Source organism: Perna viridis, chromosome 9 (assembly GCF_037379345.1).
Source record: "Perna viridis isolate PV_CMFRI_1.1 ecotype Kerala chromosome 9, ASM3737934v1, whole genome shotgun sequence".
NCBI lineage: Eukaryota > Metazoa > Mollusca > Bivalvia > Mytilida > Mytilidae > Perna > Perna viridis.
Window position 1 is genome coordinate 18750361 of NC_142453.1, and position 24496 is coordinate 18774856.

Genomic DNA, 24496 nt, shown 5'->3' on the forward strand with positions numbered 1-24496 from the left:
AAGTGATGCCATAACTGTATCATGCAGTTTGTTGAACATAAATATTGAGAAGGAATTGAAGTTTTAGCTTTACTTCAAAAGTACGACAACGACTTAAAGGCTTACTTTTGTGGTTCTTGTATACCTTGTAAATCAAAACAGGTGGGGGAGTTGTATGCACTTTTTGGTATAACTAAGTCAAAATACATGTACCTTGCGGTCTGGTTGTTATATTTGCAGTTCCTCGCCTACATCAAAGAAATTATTTAACTGTCTGCAGGCTTGTTTACACATTTTAATGTGTACATATTTATGCATGATTTAGATAGAGTGTTTTTAATCCTAAATCTCAGACGTGGATTCAAAGGGGCGGATCTGGTGCACGCCCATGGGTGAAATTGGGGGAGATGCACGAAAAATTGATTTTTTTCTACCCTCTAATATTTTGATTCTTGCCTCGCTTCATTCGGCATTTTTTTTTCTATTTTCTACATTTCATTCGAAAATCCTAACCTGAAATTCTGAATCTACCCCTGAATGTTGCAATGCTGACTAATAGTATTGAAATCGGTGCATAGGGGTGGGGGTTTATATTTGTACATGTACATATGCAGAAAAGTAGAAATAAATATTTGTTTGGTTTTGAATAAAACTGAATCTATTTTCTTATTTTTATAATCTTTTCTTTATTCTTATTCTGTTCGCGGATAGAACGAATTTCATACCTGGAATTCCTGTCAACATTGTTGTACCTTAATAATATTTTCATATAAACAGAAACAAAAACTATTTGGTGATGAGTAAATTGTCATTATCAATATCTTTTGGAATCGGTATAGATTTTTATACTAGGTATAGTAATTTTTAAGATGTGATCTTTGGTAACCTCAAAACCGACCTTTTCGCATTTTCGACCCCCCGATTTAAGTATGAAATACATCTTAGCATCGGTTCAGACAGTTTTGTGTAATTATTAATGTTGTAAGCTAGGAAATATTTTTTTTTTATCAAAATAAATAAAAATGCAAATTTCTCTTTACTTTTACTCATTTTTTAATCATTAGTTTTAAAAATGGTTGATTCCGTGTTCATCAATAAAATGCTGATCGGTTCTTACTGTTTTATTTACATTTGTCAGTGTCCTAAGCGGCACAGGCAAATCCGTTCAAATTTTTGGAGGTCTCTCATTCTCTCGATGCTTTCGTAGGTTCACTCCAAATATTGACAATGTATCAACAGAACAACGGTAGGTTCAGGATATTTTTACAGTCCTTGTTCTAGTTATGAGATGAAAGCAATGGCAGTATACTAATTTTGCCCTTTATCAAAACGTTTAAGTAAATTTCAAGTCTGAACTTGTCAAGAAAGATGTTGATGAATATTTCCCCTTTGTTGATGTCGTATTTTAGTTCTGAGCTTTGTCAAACTAAATTTGTTTATAATATGTGATTGGTGAAATGGAAACAAAATCTACTCAAGATACATAAATTTGTATCGCCTTATCCCCAATATATCTATCCCCTTTAAAAAAAAGTCGATCTGTCCCTAAACATAAGTAATAAACCTGATGCATTAGGAATTCATACAATAAAAATATTAAACATAAATATTGGAAATAAATTATCGTATCATTGTCTAAATGTCTTTTCTTAAATTTTACAATTTAATAATGTGTACATGTGTAAATGAAACAGCCTGCAAACCATGTCTTTATCTCTGAATAGATACATGTACATGTATACAAAATCGTATATTTTCTTCAATTTACTATTTAGATACCTACAACATCGGAAGAGGGAATCGTCTAAATAGTTGTTAGCCATAGTGTACATGTACAATATCTGTACCTTGAAAGTGTGATGACCATAGTCATAAATAATGACGCTAAATTTTGTACCCATAAATTTATATAATACAATTATTAGAGGGGAAGTAAACTTTGGGGTGGACCTGCTAGCACATTTTGTATACGAGGAAGACATTTGCCATTAATGCATTTTATAAGTGCATGTAAAGAATTTAGTAAGTTCTCTTATAAATAAAATGGATCAAAAGGATATTCCAAATATTTGTTTTACCAATATTTTATTAGTAAAACAGTTCCAGGTTCAACGAGGAATGCCTGGTTTAAGTTCTTTGATGATAGCTGAGGAGTTCTGATCAAATGACATATGAGTCTTTGAAACATTTTGTTTTATAGCAGATATTTTGACTATATTTCAAAGCTTCAATAGATAGAGATGTAGCACTTTGCTTTAATGAAAGTTCCTCAATTATAGGTTCACGAAGAACATGAAAACACTGTGTTGTCTCATTTGGTAAATTATAATTTCGTTTCCACCAGAAATTACAGATTTTTATTTTTTTTATTTTTAGTTAACAGATAAATAGCTTAGGGTAGGGTCAAAAGATGGGGCCGATCATGTAAACAGATACATGTCATGATGATGCATATATGTTTTCTTTGCCTTACATCATTTAGGTAAACCTTGGAGAGCCATAATACTCTTGCCCGTTTGGCCATCCCTATATTTCAAAAAGCTATTATTCTTTTTTTATTGAATCATTGAAGCTTGTATATGTTTTCAAAATCATGATTGGTTCTCAATCGCATTTAAAAAGTACAAACATATGTATATAGGACTTTGTGCAGGCGGTGTTGCCATAGATGTCACAGCGGTACGAGTTCGAGTCCCAGCAGAGGGAACGACTGACAGTTCTAACATCGTTGGGAATTTTTCAGACCCATATATATATACAACATCTCAGAATGTGACAACTCTATTCACTACACTGCTCCATCGGATCAAATTGATAGAGGGAAGATAACGTAAACTTATAGAAGGGTCTGAAAAATTCCCAACGATGTTAGAACTGTCAAATTTGCGAAGCAAATTTTTGTCGTTCCCTCTGCGGGACTCGAACTTGTACCGCTGTGACATTTATGGCAACACCGCCTGCACAAAGTCCAGCGCCCTAGACCACTCGGCCAGCTAGGCTATATAAAATATAGCTTTCGCTGGCCGGGTGATTCCTCCTCGTAGGATTAATCTAGGGCTGTAACTTACCGGTAGTACACGATGTATGGTATATATATACACACACACACACATGTTAAACCTAAAACGCTTTAAAGAAAACATAAATTCACACCCCTAATTACTGCTTGGTCCTACTTTTTCACAACTTCTGTAATGACATGCTAGAAACCACTTTCGCACCATCTTGAAGAATTTTTTATGATGTCCATAGTCAGTGGTATTCGATCCTAATTTGGGGTTGGAATTTGGGCCCCATTCCTAAAAAGAACTATGCTACACATGTACAATGTACATGTTAATCAAATTTATTAATAAAATTTCCAATTACAGTTTCAAGATTTGTACACGATGAAACTGAACATTAGTTAGTTTTACAAAATCCTCTTTCAACTCTTAATAAATTTTGTCCATATAATATAAAAAATGTATTAAAGAGGAGAACCTAGTTCTGTTTCTTTTTTACCTCAGCAATTTGAACACAGACTATTGTTAAAAAATAAAATAATGTTCATCAAAACTTTATACCATCAATATTATACATTGTACTTTATATTGTAGCTGTTGTGCACAGTAAGTCTGCAGTGACAATGCATGGCCAAAATCAACTACTGTTTACACTGAACGCACAACAACAGGCATATCGTTCTGCTGAACAGTTTCACAGACCTCGACCAATTGTCCTTGACAAAGGTGGTCCAAGGCCTCCAGAATTTAAAGTAAGATATGATGTGAATGTTTTTTCATGTCCAAAATGTTCAGTCAATTACAGGGGTTAATGTTTACTTTCAAGGGACAATGTCTTGGAATTTTCCCAATTTCTAGTACCTTGGAGGAAAATTAAAAAAAGAAAAGAAAACTCTTCTATTTTGGTTAATTTTAAATTTTCTTAGCACATGACAGGTTGGTGTATGATTGATGTATTTCAGTCCATTTTTGGAGTTTTAGAAGTGGAGTAGATTTCTAAAAGTTAGTTGATTTATTAATCATTTAAAGTTAATACATAGTAAATTTCAGTCCTGTCTAAACCAACTTCTTCTTCAGCTTAGAGATTAAGTGTAAGTGTTTGTAAGAATCAGGCAAAATGGGAAAAATCAGAAACATTGTTACATGCATGTCAAAACCCCACCGATCTGACAGTAAAATGCATGTATCACTCAAGGATGTTTTCTCTATTTGAAAAGACCATTATTTGATCTCTGCATCACTGGCTTTGCTCAGAATTTTTTTCAATAGAATCTTAGAAAAATGAGGTATTTTTTACAGTTATCTGCCCTTGAAATGTTCATTTTCAGTGTATTTCAATGAAATTCTAGCTCAATGATCCAATATGATATGAAACATCTTGTACATGTATGTTTTCCTTGATTCTGATGGTGTTAATAGTCAAATTACACTGTCAAAATGATGGGTCCTTTCATACCATGTTTCACCTACTGCCTGATTCTTACAGGGACTGACATTCAAGTTAGGTCCATGTATTTGATTTACACAGGTTCAAAGCATATTGACACTGACATGGGCTTCATGGGGGACTCTAAAATATATCTGATTTACATTGTACATAAGTTTCTTATTTATTCTGGGTTCTGTTGACATACATTAAACTGTACGTGAATATTACATGTATTCAACATTAGAATTGATGAAAGCTTTGAAAATCTGAGCAACACAGGCATTTGTATGAACCAGTACTTTCTTTGAACATTGTTGAACTTTGAACTATTGTAGAACATGAATAACTTAAATTCTTTTGCAGCAAATAAACCACCCCCACTTAAATGAAAGTTCACAATCTATCACTGGCGGTATGAATTTCTCATCCTTGTCTGAAGATAGACTTTCTCTTGCTGTCAAACTGGCGCAGAGAGATCTCCGTAAGAAGAAAGAACAAGCACACCAAAGGAGTAGATCCCCATCACCAAAAGGTAAAACCAAGGTCATTCCTGGGAAAAGATATTGGGACAGACAACAAGCAGCTACAAATAGGTCACGGCCATTCAAAGTCAGAGAGCATGATAGGAATCGTAACCCTAAAGATGCAAGGACGCAGACTCCACCTAGGATTCCACAGTCAAAATCATTTCCAGGTTTGTTTTAAGTTTAAGTGAACATGACAAAAATTTTGGATTATAGGAATAAGTACTATTGTAAATTTACAAATGTTGTTATTTTCACAATTTTGCAATAGAATTATTCGTGAAAAAATCTCCAGCAGTATGTCCCATCATTATGGAAGACATGTTTACAGAGTATTGGTGTAGTTAAATCAGTTGGAATGCTGATACAGTGTACAGGGAAATAAGTTGGTATACTATATTCTTGATAGTATACATGTACATGTAGATATCTAATTACTTTACTTGTAGAAGAATGCAGTATGGTATTATTTTTCATTGACTACAAAATTTTGATTTCCCATTCACCTACAAAACTTTCTTGTTCCACTAAAAAACTTAATATCTACAAATACAAGTTTTCAGTAGTTTCACAGTATTTTGGTTTTTGAGTTGAGAAAAATAAAATTATCAAATCAAATCTTATTAGTTACATGTAAAGAGGTGTATGAAAATCGATGATTATAAGAAACTTCTACACAACTGGAAATTGACAGAATTTTGAAGTTGCTAAATTTTGCAAATTCTGTCAGTTATCCTTATTCGTGGATACCAATTTTAGTAGTTTGAAAAAAAGTTATCGTTATATAGTTTAAAAATCAATTCCCGGGTGTTTTTTTTTCTCTTTTCTGTCCACTTAGAAAATACAAAAAAATAATAAGTTTACAGTACTTGTAGAAATGCAATATATAAACATTAATTACGTGACCATTTTTGTGGGGGGGGATTGTTTTTGCTACCTTTGCAGTCAAGAAATATTAAAAAATTGTCGAAGATGTTAAGACATCTGACCACATACATCAAACTTACATCCATTCAAATGTTGGACCCAATAAATAGCAAAAATAACACATAGCAAAAATCTCAATGTAAACAATGCTTAATTTTAAACATAAGAAGAGGTCACAGCCTTTCCTTTACTGTGGAGTAGATACATGTACATGTACCTCACTAAACAGCTACATGTAGTTACTACACTATTACATGTATATCCCTGCTCAGCAAGTGGGCATTACAGTATATTGGAGTTACCTTGTCTGTCCATCATTCTGTCCAAATTTTTCATAATTATCTCAACTCTAAATAGATGGTGTAAACATTGTAAGCAATTTTGGTTGCTGTCTGATATCAACATCCTGTTTCATGTAACTTTTCCATTTTTCACTATATGGAACAATAGGCAAACTGTTTGTCACAAAAATCATGACTCCCAATAAATTGGAATAATATTTCAAATTTGGTGTGTGACTGGATGGGGCATATGTTGTAAGGGATTTCTGATGCTGTCAACTGCCTGCACAAGTGGGGGCATTCCTAGCTTGACTACACATGCAACTTCACAATTTACTTAGTTTTATTTGTATTTAACATACAGTAAGTAGTGACTCTCCTCCTGCAAAGGACACAGATTTTAAACTGTACCCAGTTCAGAGGACTGCACCATGTGATCAGCCTGCAAAGGAAATTGAAAGATTACAGAGAGAGATGGAAGGATACTTACAACAGATTCAAGTCATTGAACAAAGAGTTCTCAAAGGTACTGATCTGTAACTTTAAAATTGTTATAATGATAAAGCCATACATCTGTTAAATGGACCAAATTTAGAAAACTCACAAGATGGGTCAATGTCTGACTCCAAGCTTTGCCAGTCATCATTATCTCTAATTTACTGTGTGCTTGGTGGAGAGGCAGTGACTACCAGTTTTAAAGCTTTTGGTATGACAGGGATGGGCACAACCTCCCAAACTCAAGTCGAGCACACTACCACAAGATCTTCAATATGATGACATACACATGTACTTTGTTCCATGCATACTCCAAAGAAATTTCATCTTATAATATAGAATTACACCAGTATGTAACGATTTTTGAAAACCGATATAATTTCTTTGTTATTTAGATCAAAATGCAGACTTCTTACAGCCATCCAAAAGTAGAAAGAAAGATGGGTATTTACCACAGGAGGAGGATGAAGTGAGGAAGAAAATGAGATCAGAAGAGATCGCAACACGAGCTGCTCGGCAGATTTATGTGTTACGTCAACAGATAAGACAAGTTCAGCAAGAGTTGACCAAGCCTGGATCAGATAAAACCAAACATACAAAAAAGGTAAGGGAATGATTATGTTAATGTACATGTAATACATGTTACTGTACAGTTTACTGTAAACTTACTTATTGTGGCAATTCCTAATTTCGTAGATTCTGTCAAGTAAGCATATTCGTGTGTAACAATTTCACACTTTTGAGAAATTATTAGCATTTCATAGTGTTGAAAATCAATATCGTTGGTACTGTTTTTGTTTGTTGTTAATCTACCACCAAAATGTGAAAATTATTACAATGTTAAAAGAATTACTAATACAGGATTGAGTACTAAAACATACCATCAGCTACTTTAGAAAAGACTGTTCATGTATTTCAATAATGACTGTCACAGGGGTCCAGAATTTGAAGGTTCTAGACATCCTTAATTAAGTGTCCTTGAAAAGAATCAAAGGGCCAGGACCAAGGTAAATGGAATTTCAAAGGTCGAAGATTAGAGATAAAGGGTCCTGGACCTCGGACTAATTTGAACCTCAGAATGAGTTTTTATAGTTCATAATATTTATTTTGAAGTGTATGTATATTCAAGTAAATACCATGGTGTTTATCATGGTATACATAAATAAATTAATGCTTTTATATTTGACATTTTTTTTTAATAATGTTCACAGAGTCAAGCTATGGCAAGATTAGCAGCAGCCCATCGGTATGCAGTGAGAACAATTCAAGCCTTTGTTACCAACCTTCCAAATTCAGATTTAAAGAGTGGCCTCCCTTCATCATACCATGAGTTATCTCTCCTGATAAGACAGATGTCACTATTGAGCACACAAATGAGTTCTGATGGGAAGTCATCTGTGCAAGGAGATTTGATCAAAATGTTGGACAGAGTTGATGTATGATACTTTAAGATTGTTGTGAGAGAATGTTTGTTTTTTAAAGATCAGTTTTGACAATTTAAACCCCCAAAAAATTGGTGGGGGGTTTTATTTAAGCAAAACTCAGTTTCGACATATAAGCACTTGTTGATATCTTCATTGTGCAAAATCTCATTTGTATTTGCCAAAGAAGTTACTTTACATTTTTTTCTCTTTTTCTTTTATTGTAACACGGTTATATCATTAAAATAGTACAGTTTTTTCCTGTTGTATGTATATGGAGAAAAGTAAATAATATGATACTTAAACATAATATGTTTTCAATGAAAGGAAAAATAAAAAAAAGAAAAACAAAGATCTAAAAGGTTATTTAGTACAATTAAAAAAAGTAGCAGTCAGAAATGAAATAATCATTAACAATACATGTACATGTGACTAAACATTAAGAGTTTTCCTATATATAGTCATTTAAATAGATAAAATTATAAGTATATGTACTAACATTAATTATTTATTTAAAAGAGAACAACGTTTCCTTTCAATTAAAGGAAAATTTCAAGAAAACGAAAAAGGGCAAAGAATATTTTTGGGTAAAATCAGTCTCAAGAAATGAAAATTTTAACTCAACAGGAAAATTAATTGGCCTTGTTAAATACATGTAATATGAATGAATTTACAGGAACTGAACAAAGCTTGGTGTTCTGAAGTAGTCAGACCAGTTGAACCAGATACTATACAAGATGAAGCCCCCATTAGAAGGAGAAAGTCTCCAGTAACCAGAACACTTCCACAACCTGCCTTCAGACCTGCTGTAAATAAAGGGAAAGAAAATAAGCCTGTCAGAGGTATTTTGATTATTGTAATTCTTTTGAAAATAGGCTAAGTGAATAAATGTAGAAAAGGTACTCAACAATGGAACAATGCTAATACATCAAAATTCTAAGTACTTGGCCTGAACGTTAGAACAGGAAAGAATAACAATCTACATACACAATGTAGTGACCCATATAAAATACTGTGAAAGTATTATTGTTCCTTGGGTATTAATTTTTATGGTTTTCATAGATTTAGAAAACAACGAAATTTGGTTTTCAACAAAAAGGAAGTTTCCAATATATTTGTAAGATGGGTTTGTCAAATCCACGAATTCAGGAATCTACAATCCAACCTTTTTGCCTTAACCACAAAAATTGGTTCCCATGAATAAAATTTCTGTCACCGTAGATAACATTTAAAAACTTAAGAATAGGAAAACAAGATAAAAGACTAGCAATATGAACTTTCACAAAAAAAAATAAAATAAAAAAAAATACAGGAGTGACACGGGTTACAGTACAAGTAAACCCTAGACTTCTGTCACTGAAAACATGTAAAAAAGAAATAGCCTTTGAACCAATTGGGTTATCTCATTATTACATGTACATGTAAATTTTTGACTTTAAGTATAATACTCTATCTGTCATTCAGTCTGCCTGTCTGTCATTTCACAGGTCATGAGATAACTCAAAAATGCTTTGAGGATTTATAATAGTCTTTGGTACTATGTTACCGGTAGTTTTCATGACAGGAAGGACTCTTTAGTGTTTTATTGTTGTATGATTTAACCTTTCTGAGTTACATGTATCAGATTTTTAAATGCAAAAAGTTTGGGATTCCTATGTTAAGAAATCAAAGACAGATAAAAAAAACAAACAAACATGCAAATTGATACCACTGAAAAAGTGATTTATTAATGTTTTCATGATAATTACCATAGGTACAGTGAAACTTGAATAAACTAAACCCCTAACAAAAACCTGTTTAAACTGGAAAATTTTTAGTCTCTTCATATCAATTTAAATGTATTTTTATCCTGTGTAAGCCCAACACCTGTCTATAGTGAACAAACTCCAATACAGAAAGGGAACACCTTTCTAGATTGAACAAACTCTCCAATACAGAAAGGGGTTTGGTTTGGACAAGTTTCACTGTAAATTTCTTTCACTCAACAAATTGCACAGCTGAACAAAAATACAATGAAGTAAGCATATTCTGTAATAGTCCAATTATCATTTTAATATTTTACAGGTGTTTTGAAGAAACAAGTTGTGAAGAAAAACAAAGCTCCTAAACAACAAGGTACATGTTTTGCCTAATGACCTAGTTTGAGCACCTCAAAACTTGAGAATTATATTAATAAGGAGAAAAATCAGAGTTACCACATGATAAAAATGTTAAACAAATGTCATAAAAAGTTGACGGCACAAAATATGATTTTTTTAATTATAGATTCTCCTTCGGTCTTGAGGTAATTATGAGATTTCTCTTCTCAAGATAGTTAAATTTAAGATTTCAACCCACTGGCTTTAGTAAGTGGGTTAAATCTAAAATTCAGCTATGGAGAATTAGTAGAAAACAAAAATTAAATATTTTAGAAGAGTCAGATCAGATTTTCTTCTGCTTCAGATTGACTGTTGCAATTTGTTTTGTAACTATATTTGTTTCCAGTTTTTACCGATTTCCAATATGCTATTACTTTGTAAAATCAGATCTGAAGTATAAGAAATATGCTTTCAGTTGCTTGGAGATCTGGAACACCAGAAAGGAAAGCCATGTTGAGAGCAGGTATAGAAGCTCTGATGGATACCAGTGATATACAGCAAAATAGATCTGGTCTTGCTTGGAATGTTTCTCTACAAGAAGAACCAGTAGTCCGGAAACCAGCTTCTAAAACTAGTCTTATTCTACCAGGAAAACTCAAGGTTAATATATTAGTAGTGCATTTGCATTGACAGGATATGAAAGAATGTGTGCAAAAAATTTACAGTGAAACCTATCTAAACTGAACCCTGGATAAACTGGTTACCTGTGTAAACCAGACACATTCTGAAGTCCATTTATATCAGTTTCAATATTTTGAACCTGCGTTAACTGAATATATGCCTAGACTAAGAAAATCTCTCAGTCCATGAGGAGTTGGGTTTAGTAAGGTTTCATTGTAAACAAAAGTTAGGGTTAGACAGGTTTCACTGTATATGCAAAGATAAATTTTATGGATATTTGTTTTAAAGGAGGTTCAGTAGTTGAAGGTCATTAAATATAACACTGCTATGGGTAGGGGCCCAGTGTCAAGTTCATTAGTGGTCTATGGTCCTATTCAGTTTAGTCTTCACTTATAATAGATTTATATTTACTACTTTCTTTGAAATAGACACCTTGATCATATTGCAAAAAAGTGTGATCATGTTGGTCCTTAATCTTTGTCTCTACCTTAGTATATTGTCTCTGATGTGCTGTAGTAAAACTGACTAGTATCAGAGAAAAACACTTTTTGCAAGTGACCTCCCTATTATGAAATTTGAAACTTTCAGGTCATAATATTTTTTCTGTTCTTATCAGTATTTTGCTTTCATTGTGTTTAAAATAATTGACATGAATTTTCTTCTGTTTTTGCTTCTGATTTTGGGACTTTCCCCATTTTTTCGTTAGTTCCATAAAACCATATTTAAAAGAAGTAAACAAATTTGTTTCTTTTGCGGGAGTGGGGAGACTGGGTAATGACACATTTACAGATTGTCAATGTACAATGTAACCATTGATGCAGGTGTCATAACATTTTAAATGAATATTTGCTATACAAAAAAAAGTATATAAATTTCTTTTTTAGAATCAAAGAATGAAAGCCCAGCGAGCTGTAAAACAAGTTCAAATTCAACAGCAACAACAACCGAGGCCAATGATATGGCACCCACAGAAAACAGCACCAAGGCAGATAACTCAGCCTCAGTCTGATGTTGATGTCCATTACAGGGGTCCTACATTATCATCCAGTCTAAAGGCTTTGTCACCAAGGGAGAGATCATTGTCACCCTACTGTGATAGATCTTTCTCTGCTCCTCCATCTCCTAGGTAACAATAAACAGATGTTTTGAAAGAATTGAAGTTTTTGGGTATAAATTTTCATGGTTTCAGAAATTTTATGGATCATACAATTTTGTATTTGTATTTGAAATATTACTTTTTTTATTCATTTACATGTATGTAAAAAAGATATCAGTAAGTTTTATTCAGTAGTTTGAATGAATCAAGAAGAAACAACTTCAAAATCATTATGCTAAAAAAATTAATTTCTCACAATGAGGAAAATTTAGCTGGCATGATTACATAAGCAGAGTTTTAACCTGAAATCCGAAAAAAATGTTTTATTTTCAAAATTTACAGATAATTATAAAAGCTGAAAATAGAAATACTTTAAAATGAATTCTTTTTTGATTTATTTTTTATTCTTCTTTAAATGTCAAAATAAAAAGAATGAGACTTATAAAGGAACAAAAAGCATTTATAATTTCATCATTTGAAATATAAAGTTGTTATTGTCCCATAAAAATGCTTTATCTGGGATTTATTGCTTTCATGCTGTAAATCAATGTTTTGTGTCAATAGAGGTCATTCTCCATGGATACCTAGTGGTTTACCTAAAGATGGGAAGAAAAGGTCAAGGTCACAGAGCCCCTTTAACTCACAAAGATATGTAGACCTGGATGGCAGTGATATTGTCAAGTAAGCACATGTATATATATGGACCCCTTTACACCAAAGGAGACAAATGTCTCAAGATTGTGATATTTAGTTTACTAATTATATGTACATAATCATGTACAGTAATACTTGTCTAAACCAAACCCCATTTTGACTGAGAGATTTGTTCAGTTATGGCAGATGTGTGGTGTACACAGCTTAAAAAAAGTATTGACATTGTTTTGTAGAAAATATTTGGTTTTCACAGGTTGCTGGTCTATTCAGTGTTCAGAATAGACAGGTTTATATGTATCTATTAAATGTATTCAAGAAATTGAAGAGGTAGACCTAGAGTTAGGGACACAACTCTTACAAACCATTGGAATGTTTGTATTCAGCATTTTACATCTATCTCATGTAAGCAACAAAGTAACTTGGACTGATTTCATTCTTTTTCAAATGAAAGCTTGATAGGCTTTGGAGAAATTGAATGTGATACAAACATTTCACTGATTTCAAGAGTTATGTCCCTTACCCTAGATCTAATTCTTAAATTGAGGACATAATAAAAAGTTCTTTTGCTTGATGTTGAACCTTAACTTTGTATTACCAAATAGTGGGAAATGTCTTTAGGATCAGATAATTTCAAAAAATAAACTCGCCAAATTTAAGTCCAGATATTTCACAATTATCTTCTGTAGACTGTATCAATGAACATGAAAAATAAAGACTGTAAAAATTTTATATGCCTTTTCATAGAGGAAATTGCAAAGCACCCAGGAAAATTACCGACCATATATTATAGGTAACACAGGTCAAGCCATGTACATAAGTACATGTCCATATATGTGTTTTTATTCATTTTCAATATTATGTGAAAACAAGAAAGAGAAATTGACTAAAACTTATCAAAAAATTTTCTGGATGAGTCGTACCCTAGTGCAGCTTTCAAACATATTTAATTTCTATAAGTAATAGTTACCATTTCTTTAAATAATTCATGTATGTGTAGTTTATGTCTTGAACATTTAAACTATAGGTATATACTTCTATTCAAAATTGTCTTACTTATATTTATACTGATACTATTTTTTTACTATTTCAGATCTCTGTTTGATGGAGGCCATGTGAGTACTATGTATTGTCAGATCACTGAATTTTACTTTTACTTTATACAGTGTACCTTTTCTGTTTATTACAAAAGTGTATTTTACTTTTACTTGAATTAGTTGTACTGTTCAGTATAAGTCAACTTTAGTGTATTTAAAAAATATATATATTTAGCTGTAGCCATTTGATAAATTAATGATCTTAATTGATTTTAAATTTTTCATGTATTCTTGTACATGTTTAGGATATAAATATTTATCATCATTAATATTGACAGTTACTGACTTTGTTCATTGCCCGAATGTTCAAAGATATAAATTTAATATTAACATCAACTGTTTTTGAGGAATGGTCACATTTTTATGAAACTTGTACACATCATGAATGACAGTGTATCAATAAAACAATGCTTTTAAATGTAATTTTAGGAGAGCAGACCAAGAACAAGAAGCAAAGTTTCTGACAGGTTGGTATTTTGTGGTTTTAGCCTTGGTGCAAAAGATTTTTTTGAATTGATAAATAGTGAATGTCTGCAAATTACACAAAGGCGGCTCTAGTAAAATATGGCAAGACAAATTACTTTGGGCTCAAATGATATGATTTTATTATTAAATAAATTGTTCCCTGCAGCTTTGAAAAAGGCAGAGTAATATAGGTAAAAAAAGGAGCACTTGAGCATATTAGAAAACAACTTTGACTGTACATCATGCGTGCAGTAATATGAACAGTATTAAGGAAAAATTTACCGAAATGGGCATAGAACTGTGCCCAATCAAAGCAGTTTGTAGGAACTACTAAAATATTGTTTAATGTAAAATTAATATTACTTCTATACATGTAGGTGGTGCAACAATGGTGTCTTCTTTTGATAAGGCTTAAACATTTACAAGTAAAGTAGAATGCCATATGCTGAAAAAGCTATCCACAAACTATTTCTCACAATATTTAGGTTGTTTGTCGCTCTGAAAAATGAAAGGTTGTTATCATGACAGTATTAGTTTCTAATGTAACTAACAACTTTCATCTATCATAGATAGTGTCATCTTTAATTGGACCATGACCATCAGGATGCAACACATTTGTTGCAAGAAACACTTGCCACTTTAATGGTCTGTCTTTTGTGGAGGTCAGATGATGAGGCACATTTAGTGTAAAGCTTAAGAGAAATAATTTTACAGATACAATATTTGTTGATGGAAAAAAGAAAAAAAGAGACAGTTAACTAGAAGTTAAAACTTTTGACAAGTTTTTGTTGATTATCAAAGTGACATTTCATTTCAGAAATCTCAGTGTTTCTGAGAGAATGGTCAGAGATGCTGAAAGGAAGATACAAGCCAGGCTTAAACCGTTGTTACAGAAAGCAGAGGTAAATATTCAAATGATGTATATATGCCAAAACCATCTGGATATCTAAATTTTCAAAAAAAAACAACTTGAAGTATAGGTGTGTTTGAAGAGAAAAAGAACCATTCATCTTTAATGAGAACTTCCCTTTAACCTGTCTTTTTTAATTTGGAAGAAAATATGTTTAAGTACACTTATTCATTAAATTACCTGGTAGACCCAGATTTTCTGCTTTTTTTTTCTTTGTGAACTAACAGTTACATGTAAGGTTAAATGTCCCATATTTATAATTTGTTTATACCATGCATGTGAGGCAGAAAAAAAACTATTACTTAGAAAGTTGATAAAACCTTTCCAGTACCATGATTTAGATAACATCCAATTCTTCTCATTTGTTTCATTATATTATCAAGTTCAGGATTTCAGAAAAATAGGGACCCAAAATCATCCATAAGCATATGTAGTCCTTTGTCATTCTCCTTGATAGCAAATCCTGAGTGTTATTGTTGGCCAGCATTATTATTATAATACATTTATATACACTATTACATCCCACTCAACGAGTGTTTGGTATATTGAAATTACCTTGTCTATCAGTCATTATGTATATATGTCTGAATTTCGCCATAAATATCTTGGCTCCCAATGAATGGATTTATTTAAAATTTGATGTTTGGCTTCATATTGTTGGGCTATATGTTTGAAACATTTTTGGGTGTCGCCCCATACCAAATTCGTGTTTCGTGGGACTTTGTTATTTTCCACTATATGGAATGATAAGGGAAAATTTCGTTACAAAAATCTTGGCTCCCACAGGATGGATGTATTATAAGTTTGGTGTGTAGCTTTATGTTAATGTGATATATACACTGTAAGTGATTTTAGGCTTTTTTATATTGATCTCCTGTATGAATGGAAGTAAGCCTTTGGGTGTGAACGCGTTAAACTCAATGTAAAAGTTGCTCCCTTGATGATCTTGATATTAATCTCCTTCCTTACAATGAAAAAAAAAATGTTTTTTTGTAAATTATTCTTTATTCTGATGTTACCATTGATTTACTGATTAAGACACTTTAGTATGCAAATGCTATTTAATCACCACCGGTATATTCATGTTGGAAATGGAAAAGGGAGGTTTGGCACACTGTAAAACCTTGATTTAACCCATTTCATGTACCAAGTCAGCACCATTGTGGTACCAGCTACTCTGATGATGTTATATCTATTTTGTCAGATTTAATTTGGACTTGACAAACTTGATTATGGATTGGAATTGTGTTTGATAATTTTTTTTTACCCATACTTTATGCAAGTTATATTCAATTACAGTTGATTGCTTTCCAACAAGATGAGAAGAGTAAAACAAAGAGGAGACAACTGGCAGACCAGGCATTAGCTAATGTATGTTCTTTTCCATTTCCTCTTTTTATGCTAAAGTAATGTTAATGTGCAAAAGTATCTTCAGCTATTCTTTACATCAATAGGCAAGAAATGGGGTTTAGTGTTCACAAATAAATTATTGAATCATTATAGGGAGAATAGATATTTGTTTTGTATTGCCTTTTAGGCAATGGTATGTATAAGTATTTTAATGGCAAGTACATGATTAGCTCAATGCTTCTAACACATAAATATAAGATAGCAGTTAAGAAACAGATCTTGTTTTCTTGTTCTAATACTGCAGAAATTAACATTATCTTTCAATACTTGACCAATTCCTTTGAATTCACCTCCCTTCAAACTTTTGCAGATATTTTGAAGTACTGCATGGAACCAATGCTATGTTTCCAATACTGAAATAAGTATATCTCCCTTCAGACATTTTTTAACATGTTTTCTTGCTATAATTTAGAAAAATATTACGTTAGGAATGACTGTTATATTTTTTGGTCTATGAGGAAATAACCCCATTCACCTGGGGCACATTAAATAACCAGTGTAGCATGGGCATTGAGGTTATCACAAACAGACCGAAAAAATATAACAGTCATTCCTTACAATTTAATTTTAGTATCAAAATTGAAGGAATAAATCAGCAGCAAAGGTTGATGACATCACAGTCACATGACAAAATTTGGTCTATGAGATGATGGACACAAATTTTTGTCCAATCGGAAGCTTGTTACTTCTGAAATTAAACTATAAAGTTATTCAGGAAATAAAAATTCAATGAAAAAAGTTGTCTCAACTAATTAAAAACTAGTATTTTGTTATTATTTTTAGTTTGAAGACAGTGGAGATGAGTTGACAAACATGATATTAGGTGAAGTTTTGGATGACACTGCACATGAGTACCAGAGGTTGGAGTCAGATACATCTATACATAGGGAAGCTATTACAATGCAGGACAATCCCACTTTAGAAAATATCTATCAGAGGCTTGAACAGATGGAGGTTTGTAAAAGTCTAAAATAGTAAACTGAGGATGGGTGCTCAAAATTAAATCATACATAAAATTTGAAGTTTGCATACAATTTAATAATGGTAACAGTCAATTTAATCATAGTTATCAGACATTTTAATCATATTTATCAGACAATTTAATCATAGCTATCAAACAATTTAGACATAGTTATTAGACAATTTAATTAAAGTAATCAGACAGTTAATCATTGTTTACAGACACTTTAATCATAGTTATCAGATGAAGGCTGGTAACAATTTAATCATAGTTAAATCATCTTGTATGTTATTGGCTCCTTGTATGTTGTTATTCAGTGAAACTGGAAACTGAATAAACTGAAAACCTGTTTAAACCAGACATCTGAAGTGCTTTTCCTATCCTTTCTTATGCATTTTAACATAAATTAAGTAAACACCTGCCTAAACAATACAAATCTTTCAAAGGTTTTTTTTTTTTTGAGGGGGTTTCTTTTGGACTGGTCTCCCTGTAATACATATGCATCCATGACAATTCTTGCAAAAAAATAGAAATGATAAGTGTAAGTGTTTATAAGAGTCGGGCAATATTGGAAAAATCAGAAACATGCATGTCAAAATTCCACCGATCAGACAAAATAATATGCTCAAGATGCTTCCTCTCTTTGAAAAGACCATGATTTGATATCTGCATTATTGGATTTACTCAGAAATTTTTCAATAGAATTTTAGAAAAATGAGGTTTTTGATAGAGTATCGTAAAAGGACTGCTAAGTGTCAGTCCTTGTAAGAATCTGGCAGTAGGTGAAACATGGTATGAAAAAAACCCATCATTTTGATAGTGTAATTTGATCATTTGCACTATCAGAATCAAGGAAAACAAAAAGACAAGATTTTCCATATCATGCCAGGACATTGAGTTACAATTTCATTGAAATGCACTGAAAATGAACATTTCTAGTTTTATTTCTCTCCATTTTAATAGATTGATTAAAACATAAAATTAAAACTACATGTACCTTATCCATTTGGTAACACATACCTTTTTATTAATGAAACATGAATTATTGTTTTATCTTTCAGATGGAATCTCACAACATTAGAAGAAGATGGGCTGCTGTACATTTTGATGAAGTCCATTCTGCACCACATGGTATATATTAAAACAAGAATTGTTCATTGTAGAAAAGAAAATGGCAAACAATATGCAGACATTTAAGGCTATTGGTTTTTTAGTTCGATTTATATTTTGACCTTTTCTTTTTTATCTTTTTATATAGGAATTTATTTAATTGGGGAATTGAAACTTAATTGGCAATAAATTATTGAATTTAAAGACAAAAAACAAAGTACATGTATGATGCAAAAAATTATTCTTTCAGCTTTCAAAATTTGTGATCATTCTAATTCTTATACAACCATTACTTTAAAATGCACAGATATAAGTATGCACATTTTTTATCTTTCAGCTGTTAGAAACCCTATTGTGCCTGTTGCCATGGAAATATCTAAATCTCAGGGACAAGTAATACAGGAAAAACCAATGTAAGTATCCTTTGTTTGATTTCACAAAAAATCATATACATGTAGTGTGTTAATATTTATAGGGCTCAAAAATTTTAAATGTTTTAAATGACATTGACATTTACTGATTGAATTCCAGAAAAAAAAATTGCTTCTTATACAGTGGTTGTTGCAAAATTATGGAAATAGCTTGTATCTGGCTTTGTGGAAAAAAAATGGATGGCATTACTAATGTCTAACTTTAGTTTGATAAGTTTTTTGTTTCATTAAGATGTATTTATCTATAAGATATTGATAATGGTGTGATCTTTCAGTGTTGGTGTGCATGGAAGAGTCAGGCAGTGGGTGGCACATGCCGAACTTTGCTATCAAAATATTTTAATCCATTAGAGATTACAAACTCATTTTTTCTCAAAAATGGATGTTGTTTTTTTAATTTACTGAAATAGCAAAAATGAAATAGTGCTAAAAAAGGGAAATAACTCCTTGATCTGTTCATAATCAAGTTGATTTTGAACATGTATTCTGAGATCCACTTTTGATTTTAGAAAAAAAAGTTTCAGTTCTTCCTTGCGTCATTATGAATTAAATAATATATTGAAACAAAACATATGGTTGAAATAAAATTTTCCCTTAGCCACCCATATCATATGATCTAATGCAAGAACTATAACACAAGCTGTGTGACTGCATTAAAAGTTCAAACAATAACTTCCTAACTGTATGTGTTACTTCCCACAAAATTAATTTGCGGCAGTCATGTTATAAAATATCTATATAGGATGTTGCTGATGCCCTGACCTTACTTGGACATCTTACAGGCTTTTCTGTGTAAAATAAATGTAACAAGCTAAATATTGCACTAACTATTCTTTTTAAATAACATAATCCATTATACAGTTGGATGCATGATAGGTCATTGCCATAGATTTCAAAGGAAATCTATCAGAAAACCTATTATGAACTTTTGTGTAGACAGCAGTACAAAATTTAAAATAAAGGGAAATAACTCTTTGATTTGTTCATAAGGTCTCACTACTTCTGGGTCAAATGGCCACCCCCTCTATATAGTACCAAAAGCTTACTGAACCTAGATCTTTGCATTATGAACTTTTCCAAGTGTTAAATCTTTCTTTTATAACCCTTGCCCCTCGCTGTCTCTAGGTTTCTTTTTCATCTTTGATGTCCCATTGTTCTCATATCTGATGATGCTAATTTTTTATTGCTTTACTTTTATGTTACAGAGAATACAATAATGAAAGCTCAGATGTACCCATTATATTTACAAAAACAAAAGGAGAAACGCATGTCAGAAATAGAATTTTAGAACTTGATGACCTGATTGGGGAGGAGCCTAGTCAACAAGCTCCACCCACCATGATCACACTACCTGATGAAATTGTTAGAGGAATTTACAGCCAGCAAGAGAATTATGATAGACATTTAAAGAAAACATCACATCATCCACTAGGAAGATTTGATCCCTGGGTGCTAGCAGAACAGTTAGTATCTATTTGGAAATTTGACTTGAAAAAATATGAAATTCTTTTAAGGTTTTTGAATGAAATAGTCTGATCAGTTGTACTTTACACTCATAAATGATGAAGCGGTTTAGGCTAAAACAAGTTCTGTGTTCCCTGTAACATCTTCTTCAAAATTAGGGTTGGTAGTATTTTTTTTAAGAATTTTGAACCTCCACATCAGAAACAAGGTGATTCTAGTAAAAAGTCTATGATGGAAAGGCCAAAAATACGTCATTTTTTTGTTTTTGTTTTTTTTTACCAAAAAAAAAAACACTAGGGTCTTTCAGGTTAATACCAAAAACACAGGATTCTTTCAGGCCTTATAAGGAATCGTTAATTGCACCACACCAGATTGTTTCGTATAACCGGTAAAAAAAAAAATGCCTTAAACTTTAATTTCTAAAGGATGCCAGTCCATGTATATATAATTTATTTGTAATCAAACATTATTTTGTTTGGGATTATTTAAATTGTGGATTGAGGACCAGTCAACATCAGTAGAGTCATAATACCAAATAAGGTTATACAAAATAACCTGGTTTACGTAAGGAGAACCGACTCATCAGGAAGCTTCTTACAAATCAAATAAAATTATTCAAAATAATCTGGTTAACTTAACGAGAACCAACTAATCAGAAAGCTTGTTACAAAAAAAGAAGTTATTTTGAATTGTCTGAGTTCTGTCAGTAAATAAAAGGGAAGACATAATATTTTTAAACAAATTATTGCAAAAATCAAAAAAAATATTTTTGATAGCTGAAGTATTATCTAGACAAACATTATACACTCTTCATGGCTTATGCCAACAAGAATGTAAAGGATATACAAATTTCTGAATTTTTTTCTTTCCAGAGTTTCTAACATGATATTGGATGATTGTATGAATGACATTGCTGATGAACTTGAGGATGTTAATGACGCTATCATGAACCAAGTCTGTAAATCAGAGTTCATGGTTGGTAACATTAGCAGAGCAGAAACTCCAACTCACACTAAAATGAACTCATTTGAAACAGAAGATACTAAAATCACCACTTACGAAACTGGACCAATATCGTCACCACAAAGACTGTCACCAATTTATCGGGAAATGATTAGTAAGAATGAGGAATCTGTTTCATTTAACGTTGATGAGCAGTATAGTGAGGAAGGGTTTGATGAGGAGGGTAGTGATGAATATGAGGATATTACAGAGACAGAGGATGAGGAAGATGAGGATTGATTGATTTGTATTGAATGCTAAGTCTATTTTTAGATTTAACTGATGGTGAACTTTACATGAAATTAACATGATTTTCAAGAAATTTTCAAATGAAATTCACTATGAACTTATGTGAACAATTTCCGTGAATTTCACGTGAAGGCTCAATTCATTTGCTCAATTCAAATGAAAATTATGAGAAATTCACATGAAAACCATGTGAAATAATTTTGCTTGTGTAATGTTGAATAAAATTTACATGATAAAAAAGTTAATGTACTTGAAAAAATTGTATTTTTTAGCAAGCAAAAGGGAACTGAAGTGAACACATTTCTATTTTATAAAACTGTGAAATATGTTAATGTTAATTTATTGTGCAAGAAAACAGAATAGAGAAGTTGGAAAAACAATTTGAACGTCTACTTTGGAAAACTATTGAAAGCCTACATTTCTGAACAAAAAAACTGCAACTTATTAAATTATTTAACTATAGCTTTTTTGATTGGCCTAAATTATTACTTTGAAACTTTGATAGACAGTAGAGAGAGACATCAAGATGGGGCTAGTAGCTCATTATGAATTGTACCCTGCTCTAATACCCCTGTACTGTAGTACCTTTTTTGTACTTAAGTAGAGTTTATTATCTGTGATATGTATGTATGATTGTATGTTGGTATGTACAATGCAGAATATTATTTATTTAATAAATTTTACATTATAGATCATATGTTTTAAAATCTATCATTGTTTTAGTCTTGATATTTCATTCTATATAGATGTACATGATTTTTACATTTAATCAATTGTCATGATATTGATACTTAATCAAATCTTTGCCCTCTACCCTTTGTTAAAGCATTAACAATCATTCAAGATAAAGATACCATTGCCTTTTTTAATGTTATCTATAAAATATCCAACTTTGGATAAAATTCAAGAAGTGTCATGAATATCACTTTCCTGATTCTTAGAAAGACTGGTACTTAAAAAAAACAAAAAACAAAATCAAACAAGAAAGGAAATGTGGTGAACTCTGAACCCAATCTCCAGATGAGAGGATATATTGGCTTTTTCAAAGCTTTTGTACTTCTGCTATTAAATCCCGCCTTTACACAAATTAGTACTACAGAAATGTGCAACATCGTGGATTGTAATGAGCAGTGCTCATGCCTTGTGAAAATTTTCACATCCTTAATCAGAGTGGGTAAGCTAGGAGAGAGAGACAAGTGGTAATTCAGAAAGAGGAAGACATTGTTGTGAACAAGTTCATTTTTAGTTCTCCTGGCCCAGAGGGCATGTGAGCTATTGCCATCGCTTGTCACCTGTGGTCATCCTTAACAGTTTTTCAAAACTTATCAGCTCTGAAACTATTGGAACAGTTACAACCAAATTTGGTTTGAATGTTCCTTATGGTATTATCCATGAAACTGATATAGGGATTTTTGGTCTGTCGAAAAATACGGCCGCCGTTACTAATATTGAACATAGAAGTTAGACAGAAGATTTTTGCATTTTTATATATCTCCAAAATAATTAGGTTTATCAAATTTTTGACTTGGATAAAAGCGCATTCAACATGATGAGATCTATCTGTGTTCAAATTTTTTTGCATGTCGGAGTAGTTGCCCTTTTCAAAATTTCTAGCTATTTTTAATGTTATTAATTTCAAAAGTTTTTCTCATCAGAAACTACTGCACAGAACTCAATCAAAACTGGTTTGATTTGTTCCTTAGATATGAAGCGTGAGGAATTTTTATTCAAGAAAAAAAAAAAAAAAGTGAATGTTGCCTTTGGGAAAATTATTTTTGCTTGGAACATTGACACAACTTATTTACGTTACAAAAAAAAAATGTCACGCACTCCAGTAAGTATTAGAAGTACTTGACGTATTATGCCATGAACTGAAGTAATTGTCATGAGTGCAGAAGTCATTTTTTGTGTAATAGTATTGAACTTATGTCACGTTTGATAGTAATTTAAGTGCTCGAGACAGTCTGTTTTGTTGTAATCAGTGGATTGTCAGATCCGTCGTCATGAATTATAATATCCAATGCATTTTCACACTTAATTATTTTTTTTTTGCAAATAGTGTGGCATATTTTTAATCATTTGAAAATTTAACATGTCCTAAGTTTGATGTGTGTTGTACATGTAAAATCAATTATCATTTGTTCTTTCAGACAAATTCGGTCGGTAGCGGATATACAAATGTATAAAGGACGTAATGTGTGTTCAGTGATGTCAGTCCAGATTTGATAGTTGTTGCGAATGCGTTGTTTATGTGTATAATCAACATTGATAAAACTCAATTGTGAATAACAAAATACAGTTCAAGGACATGTTGATAGATAAATTAAAACCTTTACTGAATTGTTACAACTAGTTGTGAGTAAATACATAATTTCTGGTATCTTATCCGATGAATTGTCCTTAGATAATTACACCCTGCCACACTATGGCTGAAAAGACCACACTTAAATATTTCTTTTCTGGAGTCTGGACACCAGACGTTAAACGACACAGAGATAAACCCAAGATAACGTGGCTAGCTATGCCCAGGGGTTGGGGGGGGGTCGATTTATGCACGTGGAAGCCAGTGCTTTTCTAACAAGTCCAGTCATGCTTGGCGCTGAGGTTAAGCAAGATGTAATGTAATATAATGTAATATAATGAAATGTAATGTAATAAATGTTATGTGTAATGTACAATCAATACAATGATGCAAGTCATGCTATAATACTTGTGAGTTGTTCTTTGTGAACAAGCATGCTAAGAAAACGAAGATTAGACTTTCAGTCTGTACAGAGCAGGTTATGTTCGATTAAAATGCTCAAAACACACTTAACCAACATTTTACTTC

At 31.9% G+C, this 24496-nt stretch overlaps 1 protein-coding gene across 1 annotated transcript; it reads left to right on the top strand.

The window, feature by feature from the left end:
• Positions 1 to 1115: 1115 nt before the first annotated feature.
• LOC148607187 (protein moonraker-like) lies at positions 1116 to 22356 on the top strand. Its single transcript, XM_088546801.1, has 20 exons — positions 1116 to 1225; positions 3579 to 3736; positions 4777 to 5107; positions 6510 to 6671; positions 7036 to 7244; positions 7852 to 8076; positions 8738 to 8903; positions 10126 to 10176; positions 10615 to 10799; positions 11705 to 11946; positions 12481 to 12597; positions 13661 to 13682; positions 14094 to 14131; positions 14947 to 15031; positions 16339 to 16410; positions 17233 to 17403; positions 18472 to 18541; positions 18858 to 18933; positions 20157 to 20414; positions 21288 to 22356. Exons 1-20 carry the CDS (start codon positions 1207 to 1209, stop codon positions 21655 to 21657), a joined length of 3027 nt encoding a protein of 1008 aa, XP_088402927.1. The 5' UTR covers positions 1116 to 1206; the 3' UTR covers positions 21658 to 22356.
• Positions 22357 to 24496: the final 2140 nt, after the last annotated feature.